The sequence below is a fragment of the Biomphalaria glabrata genome, chromosome 4, assembly GCF_947242115.1.
Source record: "Biomphalaria glabrata chromosome 4, xgBioGlab47.1, whole genome shotgun sequence".
NCBI lineage: Eukaryota > Metazoa > Mollusca > Gastropoda > Planorbidae > Biomphalaria > Biomphalaria glabrata.
Genome location: NC_074714.1, coordinates 17,767,021 through 17,790,034, shown reverse-complemented (window position 1 = coordinate 17,790,034; position 23,014 = coordinate 17,767,021). Strand labels below are relative to the sequence as shown.

Genomic DNA, 23,014 nt, shown 5'->3' with positions numbered 1-23,014 from the left:
AAAAGCCAGATTATTGTTGTATCCGGTGTATAGAATTGTTGATCATCTTTTATAAGGTTTACAATCATTTCTGCACACATTGTCTTTTTCAACGTAAAATCCATGGTCTTTCTTTTGTAGCACACATTTTTTTTAGTTTGTATCTATTAGTTTTACATGTTTCCAATGTTCCTTCTTAGTTGAAGATAATTTAGGCCTACTTCCTAGTCAAAACCTTCCACAGGACGAAGGGGTATGGCAGCGGGTAGGGTATGAAACCAAGACAATCGAGAGGTCACAACGACAGTCCAGCGAGCATACCGCACGACCAGGCAACTATCAATTATTTTTTATTTAGTTTTTGTCTCGTATATGTTTTTCACTTTTCGGTAGACTATCTGCTTTGCTAATTATGCATTTTCAAAAGTTATCAATTGTGACTTTTCCAAAAGTTTTTAAGTCGTGTAGATCTAGAGTACTCTAGACTATATTGAAATGTAGCCTACATTAAAATACATGCTCAGTGGCTGAGGTATCTGTCATAAGTGTCATGTGACGGTTGTGACTGTACAACAACCAACTCACTGAACTGCCTTTACTTTTCCTAACTAATGTCAACTGCACCATTAGAGTAGCTGATGCAGCTAGGACTAGCTGACTAGTAGACTTTAGTGATTAACGCTAGTTTTAATGTCACCTTTGTGTTTACTTTATTAGCCTATTAATTATTTTGATGAAGGAAGAGTTGAATCCTTGTAAGATTTAAGGGCATGACATGGCGGCGCCTATAGTCTGCTGATGTGCCAAATAATTATTTTCTTCTCTTTCTATTTTCGTTTTTAATAAATTATTTCTTTAAAATGTAAACCGGATATTACAAATCGAAAACAAAATAAATAAAATACCCAGAAAGACACAAATATAAAGGCACTTTCCTCGTTCCATATGCTAGGACAAATTTGTACAAATGCTCCTTCTTCCCTAGTGCTATTACAGCACGGAATGGGTTGCCTGAGCTAGCCAGGAAAACCAAAATTAATAATAATAAGGCTAGTCTTCGAGTCCGAAGATTAGTGAGGAATGCAGTATTTCCCGTGGCTGCGCAGTCGCAGCTGTGACCTACATATTTTGCCACATCCAGGGCAAACATAACCATTGTCCGCAGGCGGTCGATTTAGATTTTCTTTTCGCCGTCTGCGTTTGTCCTCGGCAGCAGATATTCTTTTGGTCTCACATGTGTATCGCGCGGCCTTCGTGAGGTTATGCATGACTAGCTTGACCAAGGAACACGAGTAGGACGTAAAACATAACCATTGTCCGCAGGCGGTCGATTTAGATTTCCTTCTCGCCGTCTGCGTTTGTCCTCGGCAGCAGATATTCTTTTGGTCTCAAATGTGTATCCCGCGGCCTTCGTGAGGTTAACATGCATGACTAGCTTGACCAAGGAACACGAGTAGGACGTAATATAATCATCTTCTTTCTTTGAAGTAACGTCTGTATTTTATAAGATAAGAAAAAAAAAACGAGATCATTGTGCTTAAAAGTTGTCGCAAAAATTCCTCTTTTTCGGAAAATAAATTATATTTTTTAAACTCACAAAACTCTAGCCACCAAACTGATTTGAAAAAATACACAATCTCGCACAACGGAAGTGAAAGAGATCTTCTTATCTTCTATGACATTACACGTTTGATTTTTGTAATCATTATTTATTGCAGCTAGATTTATCTTCAAATGATGTTTTCAAAAATTCATTACACTGCACTAATGAGTCTGACCATTTGTGCTGTTCTTATCGCAAACATCGCCTTGATTGTTAACATTATAAGAACTACGGGCAAAGATATAAAAGTATCAAAATCAGGAGTTACCCAAATCGACCGAATACGTAACATCATGTCAGACTCTGATATCGAGGCGACACCTCATCTATCAAACGCTACACTTAGCCCAGGTAATGGCGTTTTGCACCCAGGCTCACTTGACGAGGCTGTAACCTGGCGACTCCTAAGGACAAGGCAACGTCTGATAGTCAACAACTACTCCTACAAGTACAAACTGGACTCGAGAAGGGTATGCGAGAAAAAGGCTGTTGTCATGGTCATTTGCTTTTCCACGCCCGCGGAAAATGTGGACGAAAGGGCCAAATTCAGAGCCCGGATGAAGGAGTTTAAAGTTTGGAGCAACGCTTTACATACAGTGCATATTTTCTTCCTCGGGTTGCCTCGGGAGGGAGTCGCAAAAGACGTTCAGTTGAAGATATCTCACGAGTCGCTAGAGCACGACGACATCGTCCAGGGAGACTTTATCGACTCCCCACAAAACGCCAGCCTGAAGACGATGTTCATATTGAAGTGGGTGGCGATGAAGTGTAGTGGTGCCAGATTTGTGGTCAAGGCGAGCCTCAAATGTGATCTGAACGTGCCGATGCTGCGTGCCGAACTGACCAAAGCCAGGTCAAGCAGTCACCTTTTTATGATGGGACGTTTGGCCACAAAGGACGTTCTAAAAACTATGGAAATGAAGCTCGAGTCGGCGATTCCTTATAGTGTGTATAAGCTAGATGAGTACCCAGAATTCCTCAACGGAGACGCCGTAGGGTTCCCTATGGAGGTGGCGGCCATTACATTCCAGTTTGCATTGAGATTACCACTATTTCGCTTAGAGAATGTTTTCTTCACTGGTATAATAGCAACCCTTCTTAATATTCCTCTGATTGACAACCCCGCTATGTATTTCAACAACTGCACCGACATTCCCAAAGACCAACTTTTAGGGCCACTCAGTTTTTAAAAGAACTGAGTCTCTGTTACTCAAGATCTACTGATCAACATATTGCGGTTGTTAAGGTCATTGTAAATCTGGGACATTTGATTTGATAAGTTTAATATTGATTTTCTTTGTTTAGTGTGTATAGTTCAGTTTGGTTCTTATTGTTTATTACTAAGACTTGATATTTCATTACATTCACAGTGAAAACAATACAAATGAAAATGAGTAAAAAGAAAAAAAAAAGTTCCACCTTGATTCACTTTGATTTATTGTGTTGCACAAAACTTGTTTGATTTCAGAAAAATATTATATCATAAAGCATAAACACATAACTCATTATCTGCACAAACATGCTGTCAGAAACATAACAACCGTATCCTATTCCGATTATTATAATTTCTACTCGAGTTGCCAATAACTTTTAGAAAATTCTATTTGACCACTTACAATGCATCTAAAATTTAAGTCACAAAAAAAAAACAATAAATAAACATTAGCAGGATTAGAGCAATGAATCAAACTTGATCTCAAACCTCTCAAGTTCAATGACTGGCAACTTGTGTTAACAGAATGCAAGCCACAGATGTTTCAATACAATTTTTCAATCTACTTTACCACAAATAAAAACTAAAGTGGATACTACCAATGCCCTTTGGCTAAGACTGACATCTTGCATTGATGAGTTCATTGTGTTTACACACCAGATCTACTTTAATGACATACCATTTCATTAAACATACATATATAGAGATCTTAGTGTTACATGTAAATATCATTGAAAAGGAAAGACATAAAATTGTTTTGCTCTTGACAAAAGTCTTGACAGTAAAGTGTATCCAGCCTTCACATGACAGAAAAACAAAAGTTTACAATTTATGTTTATATATACAGAAAACCTTTCATCTAATGCAAACTATAACCACAACTATGTATCTTAACACCAATGTTTAATGATGTTCAATAATAATCTCAAATAAAATAGGATTTTTTTTTGGTCTCAGCAAAATTTGTTTTTGAGTTCAATTCACATGATGAATGTCATCTGGTTGACAAACAGGCCTGGAACTGCTAATGGTCTTAGGTATTGTAGGAAGTATGAGCAACAACTGGTAAAATTAGAAAGAAACTGGCAGAAGAAATGAGTCCAGGATACTAAGATAACCAAATCCTGTATCCGCTGGATCTGTAGCACAAGCTTAGACTACAATGAACCAGAAGCTCACCAATTTAAATAGGTCACTGTTTTGAACAAGCTGTCTTTGGTTGCCAAGTTTTTCTTATGATCATGCTGAGCTCATACTTGACAGGTCAAAACAAATTTTACTTTTTCCAAACTTAAATTCCAACATTCAGTTAAATAGGATGCAATCTAAATAAGCAACAAACTATTAGACCCTAAACCAATAGGTCAAGGATTTCAGCAAGACAGCCTGTGCATCTGTTAGGAAACTACAGTCACATTAGTGAATTGTAAATTGTATTTCTTTTGTAATAAAAGTTTCAGATTCAATAATAACATGAGTATACACACATGTACAGACATTTATTGAGAAGACAAATAATACATATTATAATGAAAGACTGAATCATTAAAAAAAAAAAGGAGATACCGGTACAATCAACAATGCATTCAGTGTTTAGAGATTAAATTGTTTTTTTTTTTTGTTTTTTTTAATAAGTTTAATAAAACTTTATTACAAATGAACAAAAAAATTATGCTATTTTTATTTTTTTCAAAGAACTTTTTTGGATCATTTTAATTACCTAAACATTATATTCAAGTCTAAACTCATCATCAACACAATTTCATAATAAACACAACATTTTCAAAAACAAAGTTGATCTAAAAATGAAAGAAACTTTCCCACCACCACTAAATTTGTTAAACTACTACTTCTAAAAAAAAAATCCTAGTAAAATAAAAGCTAATAAGTATCAAAAAACAAACCTCAAAATCACTGACATATTCAAAACTGTTTTTTTTTAAATATATTTTATCACAAACAGTTTCAAAGTTACACAATTAATTAAGGACTATGTACAGTATTAAAAATCCCTGATCATCAGTAATCACAAGGTCTGGCTGTAGAAAATGAAAAGCAGTGTAGAACCCTTGCAGCCAAGGTTTGATCAACAAAATGAACCAATGAACATAATTTATATATTAAACATATGTTTGAATACTACCAAGTCACTTGAACATGGTTATCCAATGAACAGCTCATCTCTTATCCATCTTTACAGAAAATGGCAATAAGTATACAAGCGAACTCCATTAAGGTAATGCTTATTGAGTTTTGTATCAAATTTGCAAGTCAACATTTTATGGTAGAACACATCATGTTTTGTTTTTTTTTAATAAAATTTAAAAGACAAATTTTTTGGGGTAACATTATTTGTTGACATCTGCTTGTATAAGCTTTCACACGCTTCTGTTTAATACTTAAGCAATGCAAATTATTGACATACTTTTAGGTTAATTTTCAAGTGCAATATATTATTTAGATGTACTCTGAATCAGATTTCAAAATTCTAATACTCTAATTCAATAGTTCATTAACAATGCACACACATTCATGGCAGACACACACCTATATAAATGAGCATAAACACATGAGTAGCATTCAGTACTATTCACAAACTTGTACAGATAAATTAAATCTTGTATTATGTACACTGAGACTGGCAAAATAAATTGCTTCGTTTGAAAAAAAAAACAACACTTTTAGAACAAAAGAAAAACAATAGTTGAAGAGTTCAACAGAATGACTCCCCACAACATCAGATAAACAAAACACATTAAATGTTATGAAGGAAAAGGCACACTACAATGTCATCATTTTGTTTCATGATGTTCACAGATGTTTTGGAATGAGAATGATTTACACAAGTCTTGAGACCTGCCCAATGTGTTACTTGACTTGCCATAGATGGTATTTTTTTTTTTTATTTTTTTTTTTTTAATGCTGAAAATTTACAAAGTGAAAGTTGATACTTCTAACAGTTAGGAGCACTGTGTATAGGTGAACACTTGGTTGCCTACTCGTTGTGTTGTTTGGTAACATCTCTGTTGATGTCCTGGTGATGAAGAAAAAAAAAAAAAAAAGATTAAGCTACATTAAAGTATATATTCTAGTGTATATGGCATTGAAACTGAAAATGTACAAATTTTCTTTACCTTTTTTTTTCTATAACTTTTTAAAAGAGTTTTCTCTTTCTGCTTAGGAGCTAGTGGGGACTTTTTAAAAACTGGAATGTGAGGTGAACGGGCAGAGTTTTTATGGAACTCAAACACCTGGGGCAATTTGGCCAATCATGTGTGCTGATATCAGAAAGAAAGACTTGAATGTTATGAATTTGTTATCTTTGATTTTTTTCCCCCCTAATACATCAATTTTAATCTTTAATCAAGGGTCCAAAAAAAGTCATTAGTGAATAGAAGAAGAGATAGCCAGTAAGAATAACTGTTGAACTAAACAACAACAAAAAGTTTAAATATGAAGATGACGTGTGTTGCAGACCTCACATCCCAGTATGGCATGTATTTGCTTTTAGACTGTAAATATTTACAATGTATCTCACCCATAGGAACCAATCAAATCCTATTATGTTATTTTGTTAGGGAAAATAGTCCCAGCCTGGCTTTCAAACAAATCATTTCTAATATAATGAAGTCAACAAAAGATTCCTACTTACTTTGGTTAAAATGTTGCTGATGCATATTGTGATGGAAATTATGGTGCATGTTGTGGTGCATATTATGGTGGTGGAAATGGTTGCCTGTGTTCTGTTCTCTGGAGTACTTGTTATGGCCATGGAAGAATTCATCAAACATATCACCGCCAAAGTGGCCACCATTAAAGTTCCTGCCATGGTTAGCATGCCTGTGACCTCTAAAAGTCCCGAACATGTCCTCCTCCTCATCTGCATCATTAAACAAGCTGTCAAAGTCAAAGAAACTGCCACCATCTCCAAAGGAACTAAAGTGATGGAACCTGTTGTTTGCTTGTTGGTGTCTTTGGTGGTGGCCACGTTGGTGGTTGTGCATGGCCTCATCAAACTGTTTGAAGAACTGAGTAAAGTCTGCATGCTGGAACCCACCACCACTGCCTCCAGCACCTCCGGCATTGTCCTCATCACCATACATATCATACTTTTTCCTTTTTTCTGGATCATTGAGAACTTCATAAGCTGAAAACAAAAAAAGTTTGTTGAGACTACAATAAAATGTGAGTATGTGCAATGGCATAGCATGGTACCTGTGGGCCCAGGTTCAAGATTATGTTGGTGGGCCCCCATTTTCCAATAAGACGAATTAAGTGTGTGACAGAACATATCGAGCAGTCTGTATGTATCAATACATTTTCCAGGGAATAAAATCATCACGTTTGAGTTATGACTCCCTTGAAATGAAATTGTCTTAAAACTCAATGTTTGTACAACTTGTAACTGAAATAATTGACTAAAAGTGTTTTTAATTTAACCAAAAAAAAAAATGTGTTACTCGTTCTTGGTTCCCATTATACACATTTTCTTTCCGAAAACACTTCTGTGTGTCCAACTAGTAAAAATTGAACAAAACTCTAGTTCTATAAAAAATCAGTTTAAATTAAATAGTAATCTGTTTAAATTAAATTGATGTCACAGTCATTTACTAATATGTCATTTTTCTGTCCTATTTATTAACAGAGTCAAAAATCAGTGCAAATTTTTTCTGAACTTTTGACTGTTTCTCACTCACTATAAAGAACATCAAGCCAACTTGCTCTGAGTTGTAGAGCCTTTTAAATTATTTTTTTTTATCAATAGCAACTCTGAGAATGACCACTCTTCTGAACAAACTGTCACAGCAAAAGTGAAAATTAACATGCATGCTAACAATGTTTAGAAAACTTGATGATAAAATGAAGGTATCTATTTTTTTTTAAGCCATAAATCGAACTGAAAACTTGTACACATACATGTCTTTGTGGTAGGCTTCTTTGAAGGATTTCATCTCTGAACAATATTCTGTGGCAATATCATCTGTATAAGGTGAGACTTGAAGTATGGTGGCATGATTTAAGTCTTTATCGTTTGCATTTGAAATGAAACTGGGCATTTGGGACTGAAATATGACGAAACGTCCAATAGAATCTGTCATGAAATCGAGACACATTGATAGTTCAGTAAAATTTTGGCTTCGAAATGTATCTGCATCTTGAATTATCTCTTCACCATAGCCAGCTATATTATAGGCTCATCAAATTGTCTTTTAACATCCCAATATTGAGCTACTTCAGAAGCCTCATTTTTACCCTCTCAAAGTCACTTCTCATAAATGGATTACTTCATTATAAATCTCCAGTTGACTGATCACTATAGCACTGTCCAGTCATATTAGAAGCACCAACATTGCCTTGGCCTTGCATTTCATTTATTGACTATGATGATTTTTCATTACTTGGGGTATTTGTTCAGCCAATTCAGCATACTTCCGGTTCTCACGAATGTGCTAAAATTCAATAGTTTTATTAAAGCACTGAGGAAAAAACAAACGCCACCCTCTCACGCACAGTTTGATTAGGACTAGCCATCATTACAATAACGTAATAAAAGCAGTTCCTTGCATAAAAAAAGCAACCCGAGCTGATACACAAATTCTAGTTAACAGCATCTATAGGTTAAAGTTTTGAAGTTAATATAGCCTAACGTTTAGTATAACAATTAGGATATATTTGAAGGAGCTTTGTATTTAAATCCACTTTCACAAAAGTTAATTTCTATCCTTCTTTGGTGTCATCTCCAAGAGCTCATGAGGGCCCCAATAGATCGTTAGTCATGGGCCCAAGTGCAATGAATCCCAAGGGCATTGGATGCTACACCACCGGCTATGGGCCCCAAGTGGTGGAGGGCCCAGGTTCATTGAACCCCTTCGCGCCATGGATGCTACGCCACTGTGTATGTGGTAGGACTGCTGAGTAGGTTCATTTGATGGGAACTAACATGCAAACACATTGCTTGTAAAGGAAATGTGTGTCTATGTATCATCTGAGTGTTACCAAAAGAAATGAAAGCAATTATATTTTTATTTCAAATATCTTGTAATAGTATTCAAATTTTGAAAAAAAAAATCTTTCTTCAATACTCTGTGGAAATAATGTGTACAAAAACTTATCTGGATTACATTTCAACAATTTAAACATTTCTTAAGTCATACACCCCTCCATAAATATTTCTTATCTGTTTCTCATGGGTTCAAAGTTTAAAGTAACAACAATTTTTTAAAACTTTTTGGGACTTGATATTTTGTACATTCTATTTAGCCTACCTTTAGCAATCTTGACAAATTTTTCTTGAGCACTTTTCTCTTTATTTTTATCAGGATGATATTTACGGGCTAGATTTCTAAAGGCTTTCCTTATCTCCTTGTCTGAAGCACCCTTTTTAACTCCCAGAATCTTGTAGTAGTCTTCTGCTGCAGCAACACACACATACATTAGAGTACCCCAAGAAGCAAGCAAGTAAACACAATTGAAAATCTTCATGGTGTGGCTCTGAAAAGGAAATATTAAATTGAAAGCTTAGAGAAAAATATGTATTGTAAAATGTTTTACATGTTTCGGATGTTCCTTCTATGTCTATATAGATTTAATAGATCCTGATGAATCATATTTTATTATACTAGTCTAGAGACTAGAGTCTAATTTAAATTTAACTAATAACTTTAAATAACTAATCATTAATCATAGTAGACCGTCTATACTATAACTAGAGGTTTAAAGTTACAGTGAAGACTAAGTCGAAGCGACATCAACTGATCAAGTCTAAGTAAGAAGTGATTTTTATTAAGCCTTAAAAGTATAAAAGTCATTAAGTTGATTAACTTATCTTAAGACAAGTTAAGACAGCACAAGTTAAGACTAAGACGTCTAAGAGTCTATTAATAATATTTTTAATTTATCTACCTTGATCACCTTTGGAAACAAGCGATATAATTACAGATATATCTATCTATCCTATGCACTGTATGTATAATAATGTAGTAGATCTAGAATCAGAATGAGTTAAATGAGTAACAGTGTCACAGGCAAAGTTCTTATCCTTGCTGTCAAAATTAAAATAATGTGCAGCTCCAATCCAATATGAAAATGATACGTCATTCAACAAATTGGTACACGACAACACTTGCCATTGGGTAGGTAAGTCACATGACTTGGATAATTCAAGAATGTACGAGTTTTCTATTTTCACTTACTAAAGATTGTAAACAAACATGGCTGACCCTGATGATGAGTTGTTATTACCCCTAATCGGGGTTAATCAGAATCCCGATGAGCATGGAGACAATGATGATTCTGACAGAGAAAATGGAATGAATTTGGCGGATTCGGGTACTAGATCTAGACTCATAGACAAACAATAAAGCAAACATAATTCATTAGTGATATTAGCGTAGCCAAAGACGGTTTCGACAATTTAAAAAACTTTTTTAATTTTTAGACATTTAAACTTTTAATTTTAAGTTAACTTATACTCAATTTACTGTTATAGAATCTAGATCTAGTCTTTTTTATTCTTTTACATATAAAATAGGAACATAAAACTATACTAGCGATACTATTCTATTTAATCATCTTAGTTAGGCCAATAGTAGGGCAATATATGAATATTAGAATAGGGACCTCTCAGCTCAAGAAAACATAAGTAGAAGAAACCCAAAATAGAGCAGTGAGATTTATAAAAAATAAATATTCACAGATAGATAGATCTAGAGTAGTTTATGCTATTCGGACACCTATAGGCAGTATAGGCCCAAATTTGAAAGTTTTGACTTTGAATGCGCATTATTTGACAATGGTTCGACAGAAAAGAAAATGAAGTATCAAAATCTTCTTTAGTTACAGGAGAATAAGGGTGATTACTTATATTTGTACCCCTAACCAATATATTCTGTTAAAACAAATTTAAAAAATAAGACCAAGAAATAAAATCTTTGAAAAAAAAGTGAATTGATATATTAAAAAAACCCTCGACAAAAAATAAAAAATATATGTGATTTTGTCATCTTATGAGCCCAAAAATCACTAATAAAACAAATCAGAGATCTGTAGTGTGTTTTATTTTGTTTAATTATAATTCTACTATATTTAAATAGCTATTTATATGCATCAGATAGATAATTTTTATAAATTATAAATGAAAATAGCACTACGCAGAAAAATATTTGCTAAAGTTTAATCACTATAATATATAAGCTATATAAATTTCATAAAAACAGTTTAAACCTTTTTGTAGAGCACTGGCAAATAATCATTTTAAAATGCCTGAATTTAAATGCTTTAAAAATTAGATTGTAAATGAAAAATTTCTTGCATCGGACAATAAAATAAAAAAAACCTTGCGATTTATTTAGAAGTTATTAAAAGATTTTTTACTTAAATTTTTGTGCAGTAATAGCTCTACATTTTAAAAATATAATATAATACTCACTTATTAACTATTAATTTACATGTATACCAATAGAAAAAAACAACACACTGAAAAAAAAAATTAATTAATAGTTCGCAGAGCTAAAAATATGAAAAAAAAATATTTAATATTATTATTTTAAAATATTTATTTTTACTTTAAAATTTGCACATTACAAAGTCATTATAATAAAGATACATTCCCTCTCCATAATCCAGCATTTAAACATTATAAAAGTTAATCTAAATGAAAAATTCCTATCTGTGCTTCTAAAAATAGGACGTGATAGATAGAAATTGACCATTTCCAGTAAATCACAGTGTTGGTTGTTACTAAAAATAGATTTCAACCATCAACTTTGAAAATTAATATCTAAAGAGTGCGCCAAGCTACAAAGTTCAAACTTAGCACACAGATATATATTAACATGCTAAATTCAATAGAATTAGTGAGATTGTTGTAACTATAAACACTTTTACTTTATTTAAAAAATAAAATTTTACCCTTCTTTGTCTTTGTTAATTTTAATATCAAATATCTTTAAAGTGCGCCAAGAGAATCTAATGAAATTTGAAATATGCACATTTCATAATATGATAAATTATTGTAGCAAACAGCATTGTTGTAACTTTTATAGGAAAAAAGTTGTAAAAATGTCAACTATTATTTAAACTTTTGTTAAGAAAAATTTAACAGATTGCCTTCAAAAGCATATAAAAATGATCTCTAATATCTTATGTTTACAAAAAGTAATCACAATTAGTCCTCAAATTAAATACAATATGCTAAAACTTTGATGGAAATGACCACCCCTAAAAAAAGGGTAAAATGTGCTGACACACTTTTCAGCCATTTTTTTGGGAGAAAAAAAATGGATCTAGGTCAGTTTATCGAAGTACCTACTATCTTGGCTCCATCATATTCAATCGACGATGTTCTACTGGATAAAGACATTAACTACATGCTATGGGCATCATGTCATGGCTGCAGAAAAGAGTGTGGGTCAATACCTTGCTGACTAACAATAACAAAGCCTTAGTCAACCAGACCTGTTGATGAGCACTTTGCTATATGGAAGTGAAACATGGTCAACCCACATGGCAGGAAAAAAAGGAAAATATCTTCCACCTCCAATGCCTAGGGCGGATCTTTAAAATAAGGTGACAAGATAAAATAACTAATGAGGAAGTGCTATGAAAAGCAGGGTGCCAGGAGATCTGCTCTGTTTATCAGCATCAGACACCTTGGATGGCTTGGATGATAGAAGGTTGACTTCCACAAGACATTCTGTATGATGATCTAACAAAAGGCAGGTCGTCCACTTTTACAGTATACTTATGTATACAAATTGGACATAAAACTCTTCAAAATCGACACTAACGGCTGGGAAAAAGTAGCACTGGATAGATCCACATGGAGAGTGCGCATAAAGGAAGGGTCACAGTTTGCAGATGCCATACAACAGTAGTGGAAAGAAGGAAGGGTGCAAAGGCACCAGGTGATTACAGATGCCCAACCTGTGACCGCAGCTGTGTATCAAGGATTGACCTCTTTAATCACACAAGAAGTTGCTAAGGGAATGTTTGTCTATCAAGATGTAAAATGTCACACAGAAGAATATTCACATTTAATTAGAGTATCACCATTAGGAAAAAGTTAGAGACTTGAGGACAGAAGAATAAAATGTTTTATAATATAATACATAAAACACTAAACCATAATTTACAAATAGAAAAACAAAACCAAATAAAATGTTCAGAAAGACACAAAGATCGAGGCAATTTTCTTATTACATAAGCTAGAACAAGTTCATACAAATGCTCCTTCTTAACCTAGTGCCATAAGAGAATGGAATGGGTTGCATGAATCAGCCAGGAAAAACAACGACTTAACAGAGTTTAAGTCACTGATTAACAAGCATAACTAGATTGACGCTTGAAATGATCTTTTCATTTGAAGTAATGTCTGTAATTTTTAAGATAAGAAGATAAAATATTCTTTATTCAGACATTCTAGATTTAATACTAATATTTTAGATCTAGTAATAAAACCCATCATTTAGTGATCAAGGTATCATAGAATTAGAACAGAGAATCTCTTTCTAGATGACTTAGATTTTGTCTTCTACATTCTCAGTTCTAATCAATTATAAATCTTTAATATATGTGTTTAAATGAAGATTTAGGCATTGTTTTTTTTTTCCATTTGATGCAGACTCAGAAAATGCAGGCAATGAAGAAGAGAATGAAGAAATGCAAGAGAATGCAGAGCCAGGGGAGGTAAATGGGCAAGTTCTCAATGGAGCAGGTGACAGGGAGGAAGGTGAAGAAGACCAGCCTGGGGGAAGATGGTCCATCAAAGGAATTTTTAGAAGTTTATCAAAGAAGTCTGACAAGTCACAAGAAAAAGTCAAAATTAACTTTGATCAATCTCTACCTTCTACACACTCAGTAAGAACAATATTTAAAACAAAATTCAGTTATATGTTTGAACTTGTAATTAGTAATAAAACTATTTCTATTTTTTGCATTGTTGCCAGTGCATGCTGGAAACTCAATAACATTGTACGCTTTTGATTTCTAATTAAATTAAACAGCTAAAACCATATGAATGTGTCAGAAAATATTTATGTAGTGACTAATTTTCAAATTGTTCCAGGAAGTAATTTAGAACTATTTTTTGAAACCAGATGTAGGAACACAGAATTAAAACAAAACTTAAAAACTTAGTTTAGGAAACTTTTAATAGCAAAACAGAAAAGTGAGTAAAATGTAAGGAGCATACATTTTTGTGTTTAATGCTTTTGATTTCTCACTTTTTTATTAGTATCTTGGAGATGACCTTGAAGAGGTGAGAGGGCGAACAATATTTGAAGAAAATTCAGAAATTATTTTGCCCTTGCTGCTGTTGCCGAATGTAGTTCTGGTTCCTGGGCAAGTTATCCCACTCCAGGTTTACAGGGAACGTTTGGTCGCCATGATTCGCAGAGTTGCAGACAATGACAAGACTTTTGGTGTTATAACAATCAGGTACTTTCATAAATTAAATTTTATATATATATATCTTATCTTCTTACACAATAAAGCAGAAAGTAAGGTGTATGTATGTATGTATTTTACGCATAGAAATCAAAACAGTTTCACCAATCTTGATAAAATTTGGCTTAAATGGGCCTAGGGTACTAACTGGAACCATGATGTATGTAGCCCTAAAACAAACTTAAGACCCTCAAAAAAATAAGTTACCCAACTCTATGAAAGTATTACTATTTCATGGATCTAGGCCATGTTTACATGAGAGAATATCGAAAGGATCTAGATCTAGATGTAATTTTAAGAACTACACTTTGCACAGATAGTTTTTTACTTTGACACATGAAAATACAAAATATAGTCTATTAATTTCATTATTTAATAAAATTAACCTTCAAATTTGAATTTCAAAAGCATTTTGCATAAATTTGTTGCTTATATCTGCGATTTTAGATGTCCTGACGTACTTTATAATGCCATTTATTTAACTAATCGGGTAAACCTGTTTTAATTGTACTTTATATTTCATTCATCTTGCGCTACTTTCGTTTTTAATAGATATGAATGTATCGGCTTGGGGTAAACCCATTTTCGCAAAACTACTTTTATTTTCGTGGCGAAAGAGAAAAACTTGAAAGGAACATTAGCTTAGTTTGACATATATATATAAATCCAATCCACTAGATTAGTAACACACAAACTAAGGCCCGCATATATATATATAGAGAGAGAGTGAGAGAAAGAGACCTATACACATACACATTATATAAATTCTGTACTATAATTTTGATGTATTAAAATGACAGAAAAGATGGAGGTAAAAGTTTTAGGGAATAGTCTTTTAACAAAATTAAGTGTTTATGAAAAGACTGTTTCCTCTAAATAAAATATTAGGATATCTGAGCTAGATTGTCACAAAGCATATATAAATATATATGCTAAAATTTAATGAGATACATAAATATAATGAAAGATGCTATTCGACAGTTGCAGTAAGTTTTCTTGTAGAAAATTTTAGCCAACGTTTTATTTCTGATGTTCAAAAACAATTATTTTAAATTTTCAGTCGAGGTCATGAATATGGCAGCCAAGAGTTTTCAGATGTAGGCTGTACAGCGGAAATATATTCTATGAAACAAGAAATGCATGAACCATCAGGTTTATCAAATGTGATAGTTAAAGCCAGAGGAAGACAGCGGTTCAGGATGATTGAAATGAAATCAGAAATCACTGGGTTAGTATTGATATTCATGTTTTGTTCCTGACAGTAACTTATTTTGGCTACACTTAATTTGCATTTAACATTCTTTTTATATATATTTAGGTTTAAAATTATGCTTTACCTTAATTTGATTTGTTTATTTATTTCTTAAGTTTAAAGTAAAGTTTGAAAGAAACAGATCTTCCTTTTTGAAAATGCTCGTAAAACCCTGTGGTGACATGTATTGCATGTATGTTTGTCTATACAGGCAAGACCAATCATTATAGAAGGCCTAAACACTGATCTGCATAATTGCTACTTGTGGGCAGTGTAGATTAATAGCTTGTTAATGTCAGACCTGTGACATGGCAATGAGCTATTGGTCTAAACTGCCCACAGGTTTCGACATTGCAGGTTAGTGTTGAGGCCTTCTATAATGATTGGTCTTGATACAGGCAAGTGGCTTCTTTGATTTGTCAAATTAGGATTTGGTATCATGGTTTCTTCTTTCTCCATGGAGTCAAAGTTTATCATAAAGATTGAAGGTTTGATTACTGTGCCTCATGCGCTTTCAGCCTCTGTACCTTTTGAAGAATTCTTCTAGAATGTAACTAACCCTAACCTGACCTTCTTCCAGTTTTTGGATTTTAATTTTAAAAGTTTTGTGTTTCAGTTATTGAGACATGTTGGGTGAGTGGTAAAGTGCTTCACTTCCGAACCAAGGGCTGAAGGGGCCCCAGGTTTGAATGCTGGTGAAGACTGGGATTTTTATCTCAGGATCTTTTAGGCGCTACCGAGTCCACCCAGCATTAATGGGGAAAAGTAAAGACAGTTGTCATGCTGGCCACATGACACCCTTGTTAACTGTGGGCCACAGAAACAGATGACCTTTACATCATCTGCTCCGTAGATTGAAAGGGAACATTACTTTTTAAAATTTTATTGGAAATCAATTTTTCAAAAAATTAAATCGTTCATATTACACTCAGGTTTAATTATCAAGTTTCATTATTGTAGAAGCAAGTTAATGTTTTTTTTTTATTTTCTTTAAAGATATAAGCATTACATTTTAAATACCACTTTTTTTTTTTTTTTTTACATGTTTTAGGGAAGTAGTTGGTAAAATCAAAATATTACCAGAGATTTCCTTAAATCATGCTCTTCAGAACACAAGATTGCCATCTCATCGCAAACTTATGGTGGCACCAGTGAATGATTCAGAAGATATGGTCAAAACAGCTGTGGACCGTCAAGGTCGCATTTTGACATCTGTGGACCTGAGACAAAGCCGGCGTCCACTTACTAAACTTTACTCAGCCCATAATACTTGGTGGCCACCCTGGGTGTTCAAATTGTACGATATAGTAAGTGAGAATCATCTTGATTCAAAAACAGCAAGTCTTTCAATTAGATATTGCCACAGTGCAAAGTATAAATCCTTATGCATTTAAAAGTTATTTAGATTTTCAATAAGTAGTTGTTAAGAAGATTACCCTCAACATATCCTTAAGTGATGTTGTGTCATCATATTACCCTCAACATAATCCTTTAGTGATGTTGTATCATCATATTACCCTCAACATATCCTTAAGTGATGTTGTATCATCATATTACCCTCAACATATCCTCAAGTGATGTTGTATCATCATATTACCCTCATCATATCCTTAAGTGATGTTGTATCATATTACCCTTAACATATCCTTAAGTGATGTTGTATCATCATAAAGCAATGAAACTCTTGGGTATTAATTTTTGTTTGAAATAGTTTTTGTTGTTGTTTTTTTTTTGGTGCCAGATAATAAAAGTTAATAATGTACTGTCACTGCACAATCACATTTTAGGACTGGCTGACAGAGCAGATTAAAGCAGAACTCCACAGCTGGTGTCCGTCATCTTTGCCCCCAGATCCTATAGATCTTTCATTTTGGGTGGCACACAATCTTCCGGTCAACAATGATGTGCGATTGCGTCTACTTATGTTTGACTCTGTTGTTCAGAGACTGCGGTTTGGTCTCAGCGTTATACGTAAGGTAAAGAAATTAAACTTTTCTTTGAAAAAATAAACCTCAGGGAAGGCTTTTACTCAGAAGTCAGAAATGAAAGATTTGCTCTTAACTGATCCTTCTGTACTATGATCTCCAACCAACTAGATGATAATTTAATCACATCTGTCTATTATGGAAACCGACTCTTTAAGTCCTGCCTGAGTTACCCCTTTTCAGCAAGGCCAGAGGCTGAGCATATGAGAGATTCCTCCCTATTCCTATAATGTATTGCAACTAACTGTAAAAGAACAGTCAATACAAGTGTACAGCCTCCTTTATGGACGCCTCACTGTGGAACATATCCTCGTTGATTGCCCCAGATACCAGGATGTCAGGGCGAAATATTTTAGAGTCACTAATTTAAATACACTATTTGATAATGTCGACCCTGGGAAGGTACTGGGCTTTATCCGGGAAGTGGGGCTATCTACGAAGATCTGATTTATGAATTTGTGAACATACACTATTTACATTAGATTTTTACCAAATATTTAAATTTTTACTACCTTTACTATTTTAACTGTGAATAGACCTTGATTTTAATGATATGACTGTATAGAATCTGGCCCTGTTGTTTAGAGAGAGAGTAGTCCTTAAAGGACTGCAGGCACGACATGGCCTAAATTGTGCCGATGTGCCTCAAATCAAACAATCAATCAATCAATCCTTTATGGAACCGCATTGCAGATGGTGTAGAGAGTTTTGTTTCATCCTCACCACACTCAATGCTTGTTCACTAGAACGTACTATCGGAGCCCACTGGAGAATGGCTTCCCTTCCTGTTAGCCTATCTGTCTCCACTAGCTGACATTTCCAGGAGGGTGCAGTGATGAGGCCTTGAATGTACCCTCTAGAAGACTCGGCCACTTTGATGTTTGGCATTCTCCGTGTTTGCAGTCTGCTTATATTCATCTTTTCTTTGTTAGTTTGCATATGGTAAGACTCACCAAACTTCTCTGTCAAATTGAGTCTTCATTTCTACCTCCTTTAGAACATATTTTTTGTTTACAACTAGTCTCCAGTCAAGGTTATCATGAATACAGACACTGAAGTACTAAAGATTCTTTATGATATAGAAATTTAAATAATTTTTGTTGTGCTTATTAACTTTAACACCTTTTTTAAAACAGTTTCCTACTATTTATCAAGATGTTTTTATTATTACTTTTATGTTCTATAAATATTTACAGTAATTCTTTGTTGTTGTTTTTTTTTCCTGGGCTCCTCTCATAGAGTGGTAAGTTACTCTGTTGTGAATCGTGCCAAGAAGAAATTGCCAGCAAAGAATCAGTGTTCTCTATGAGCAGAGAAGGGCCCCTAGGGGCCTATGTAAATCCAGGAGGATATGTCCATGAAATGTTCACAGTTTCCAAAGTGCAAAATCTGTACAATGTGGGAGGTTCGTCCACTGAACACAGCTGGTTTCCTGGGTAATAGTCATAGTGATTTTGGTTAAATTAAAGGATGTTTAGGTTGATATGTGTTTAATGTTTTTAATTGACATAGAAATAAGTTTAATGTTTTTAATTGACATAGAAATACTCTTAAAGAAAGAAATGTACAGCAATCTTAAGGTAGACAAAAGTTGTAAAAATTTTTATATTTGCAAAATTTACTGTATTGTACGAGAACAATCTTTTTATTTATTTTTGTAAAGTATCAGTTTAAATCAATTTACTAAAAAAATTCAATAGAATATAAATCTTTAAAAAATTTTTTTTTTTTTAAATTATTTTTAACCTTTATTTTGAGATTACAGTGGTAATATAATTTACTCATTAAAATGTAGAAATTTTCCTGTCAATTATTTTTTGTTTCATTGTTAATTTCATGGTTCTTAAAATTTAGTACTCTAAAAGTATGTTCTGTATTAATCAATTAGGTTAGCATTAAAAAACTATTTGCATAAAAAATGTATGGGGAATCATTTTGTAAAACTTTATATCATTATTGTCATAGATAGTAATCTTTTTTTCCAATAGCATGCATTAGAACTGTCTTCATACTCCACACTTGTGGTACAGTAAATGTTTTACCTATTCTTACTTGTGTTCCTTTCTTCTCAGATATGCCTGGACTATTGTACAGTGCCGAGGTTGTCACTCACACATGGGCTGGATGTTCACCGCTGCCAAAAGAAATCTCTCGCCTAAAAAATTTTGGGGTCTGTGCCGGTCGTCCATCAAGACAACATTCGGAACTGTTTCTAACGATGAAGGCGAGGAGACAGAAGGCTATATCATGTGATTTTAGAGACATACTGCCCTGCTTGTAAAACAGAAAGTCTTTCATCATTCAAACGGAAACAAGAAAGCATGAAGTTCATGTCTCAAGACTTTTAAGTGGACTTGTCTTTCAAGATTGCTTCGATTCATGGAGTTACTTTGTTTCCAAAAATGTACATAACAGATGACCTGATAAGTCTTTCTCATGGCATTCACTTAATTGTATCACATTTGTTCTCCCAGTCCATTTGTTCTTTTTCCTTATGTGCTTTCACAGGGGATTTTTAGGACAAGTAAAAATCTTAGAGAGATTATCAGCATTAGAATCTCATCCTGCTTATTGTTCAGTGTGTACCAGCTTAGCAGATATAGTCAATACTATCAAATGATATTCATAATAAACTGACATGTAACATGTAATCTCCAGGTGAACCATAATTATTCAAACATTGATGCAAGCCCTATCAATGTTATTAATAAAAATCAATCTTTTCATTAGGCTCATTTCCATATGATGCTTTACCGTCATACATCATCAAAGCTATAATTTTGAGTTAAGGGAGAGCAACTCTCCATTCTTACCTTATTTTCCTTTGTTCTTTGATTTGTTTAGTTTTTAATGGTTTTCTTTGATTTTTTTCTCATGTCCACAATTTGTATCGAATTAATTTGACATTTTATTTGTATCCAGCATTGTTAAAGAACATGTAATTATTGCTTGATGACTTATTGTAAATATGTATTTATGCAAAATAGTGTAGTTATCTAAATGCATTTAGTTGAAAACAAGAAATGAAGTTGAATTTTGTAATTTCATATCTATGTTTCTAAAGAGAATGACTGCTGTATGTAGCAGGAATGATTCTTAGGCTTTATATTTATTGAACAGACTGGGTGTTCAAGTGCTTTACTGCTAATTCAAAGGGCATGTGCTCAAAGTCTAATGAAAGTATCAGAATATTTACTCTGATGATTGGGTCAAGGCAGTTTTGCACTATCTTTGTTTTGCATTGACCACCCAAATAGATTCATACTCTAACATCATCTGCCCTATAGCCTGCAAAATATTGAAAGGGAGCATAATTTGTCTTTTATTGCAAATTTAGTTTGTGTTTCCTTTCTGAGGTATCATTTATTTATAATTTGTTTAAGTCTACATGCCAGGTAAATACATACCCTCCTCTCTTATATTTTCTTTACTAGTTTGTCCTTACTCATGACTGTCTATTTAGACTCGTCATTTTCATGCTTATTATGATAGACATCTTATCTTGTAAATTACAGATGGGATGATAGGGTTAGACAACACACTCAATAGTGTAAAGACTCAGATACTATGAAGTTCTTAGCTTCTTCCAAATAATGTTTTTTGTTTGTTTTTTTAAATCCCAAATGGAACATAAACATTTAGACTGAGGTTATTCCTGGGCTGAAAGAATATGTTTGTTACATGTAGATGTCTATCAAATACTGTGTGAATAGTGACTATATCTATGAAATGATGTTTCCAAATCATCAAAATGTGACATCACAGATTTGAACAATAAATATAAACTGTATTTATATTTTGTGTACAAGTTGTATTTCCTTTTTATTAGTAGCACATTCAAATTCAAAGTTTTTCTACTAAGCAAGTCCATAGACCTGAAAGGTCTTGTTGTATAATGCCCAAATGATGGCCCCTCCAAACTATCTGTCCACAGTGAATAGGAAGTTGCATAGACTTTTAGTTTCATTGGAGTTTTTCCTGGTCATGTTACTTGTGACATTTGTGAAGAAATTTATATAAAGCCCCAAAACTTTGGGCACCTCTGATCTAGTTATTAGAAATTAATCCTGAGAGTCTGTGCATGCAGTATAATGTATGCTACTGATGTAAAGGTAGAGAGTAGTACTGCATGGTTTTTACTATCCTTTGTTGAGCCAAATGCTATTTCTATCTCAATGGTAATTTGACTTTTTGATCTAGATATAGATATCAAGGAAATATTTCACTTCAATAACTAGTAGCAGACAAAAAGTTCCCTTTCAAACTAAAAAATTAATTGGTTGGTTTGGGTCATATGATAACAATGATTTTAATTGAAATATATTTCACTTTTATCTATATTTGAATTTCAACAAATATGAACCTAACAAGCAAAAAAAAAGCTGATTTTAATTTAGACTAGACATTATATTATTAGTTTCCTTTTTATGGAAAAAAAATATAGAAAGTAGTAACAATTTTTAGCGGCCCTGAAAGAGGAAAAGACGCTATTAGTTTTGTGTGGAATGTCTGTCCGACCCATTTAGAACTCGTAAACAAGAAAATATAGTGAAAATCTGACACCATAATATTTTAAACCATTCGAAGTTCTGATGCAACGGCTACTTTTGTCTTTTTCAAAGTGAAAAATCAAACTTTTTAAATCTCATATGCAAGCAGATTTTTCATAAAAATATACCAATTTTACAACTATTCACTACACGGGAGGCTTTTTAGAAGGGGAGATGACCTTTCACCATATGTTACGCATATTTATGCAAATAGTTTTAGATTTTTTGTCAAAAATTTTTTTTTTTACATTTGTATTGCTAAGTTATGTAAGTTCTGTCATACTAACTACTACATTTACATAAAAAAAGTTTTTTTAATGAGAAAAAATCTATTTAGTATGCAGATAAGTTAGACATAATTTAAAACAACAATTAATAAGTAGTTTTTCATATCGCTTGAATGTTATAACTGCAAACATGACACACAAAGGATTCCAATAAGAGACATCAATCAGTTATGCCAGGTTCATGTCTAACTTCACATTCACTTTTCCTTTGGTCTTCTGGACCGCTTGGGCACCACACAAGATGTCAAACTTCTTTCTCCATTCTTCTCTTTCATTTGTCTTTCATAGAATTTAATTCTGATGTTCTTTCTGAAAATACTGAAACCTGCCTTTTTACCTGCTTGGGTGGACCACTTCGGGGGCCGATTTAGAGTTTGTGTTTCCACACAAACTGTCTTTGTAACCTTGTTTTTATCTAAATATGAGATGTTGGATATTTCTTCTAAGAGTTTTAACTCTCCTAACTGACGATACTGATGTTGATTTGATCCCCATTAAACTATATTGATTTTTGGATTTATAAACTTTAATTAGTATTTTGTTAAAAGGGAATGCTTTCTCCAACAATTTGATACCAAATAAAACATCAAATAAAACATTTTCTGATAAAAATCAAAAAAGTAATTGTAGTTTAATCATAACAGGATAGTGAAATACAAATGAGCAAAACGAATGCTATCGAAAGAGTTGAATAGATCTA

General features: G+C 33.3%; 3 protein-coding genes across 3 annotated transcripts; 2 read left to right on the top strand and 1 right to left on the bottom strand.

Annotated features, from left to right (window-relative positions):
- Nucleotides 1–1,875: 1,875 nt before the first annotated feature.
- LOC106072668 (beta-1,3-galactosyltransferase 1-like) lies at nucleotides 1,876–2,772 on the top strand. The gene has a single exon (XM_013233090.2). It carries the CDS (start codon nucleotides 1,876–1,878, stop codon nucleotides 2,770–2,772), a length of 897 nt encoding a protein of 298 aa, XP_013088544.2.
- A 223-nt stretch (nucleotides 2,773–2,995) lies between these two features.
- LOC106072672 (dnaJ homolog subfamily B member 9-like) lies at nucleotides 2,996–9,889 on the bottom strand. The gene is made up of 4 exons (XM_013233094.2): nucleotides 9,699–9,889; nucleotides 9,062–9,287; nucleotides 6,448–6,942; nucleotides 2,996–5,829 (listed from the first exon to the last, which is right to left on the bottom strand). The coding sequence occupies exons 2-4, from the start codon at nucleotides 9,276–9,278 to the stop codon at nucleotides 5,756–5,758; spliced, it is 786 nt and encodes a 261-aa protein (XP_013088548.2). The 5' UTR covers nucleotides 9,279–9,287; nucleotides 9,699–9,889; the 3' UTR covers nucleotides 2,996–5,755.
- An 80-nt stretch (nucleotides 9,890–9,969) lies between these two features.
- On the top strand, nucleotides 9,970–21,273 carry LOC106072671 (protein cereblon-like). Its single transcript, XM_013233093.2, has 8 exons — nucleotides 9,970–10,124; nucleotides 13,417–13,652; nucleotides 14,029–14,231; nucleotides 15,301–15,468; nucleotides 16,544–16,799; nucleotides 17,280–17,468; nucleotides 18,717–18,913; nucleotides 19,550–21,273. Exons 1-8 carry the CDS (start codon nucleotides 10,007–10,009, stop codon nucleotides 19,728–19,730), a joined length of 1,548 nt encoding a protein of 515 aa, XP_013088547.2. The 5' UTR covers nucleotides 9,970–10,006; the 3' UTR covers nucleotides 19,731–21,273.
- Nucleotides 21,274–23,014: the final 1,741 nt, after the last annotated feature.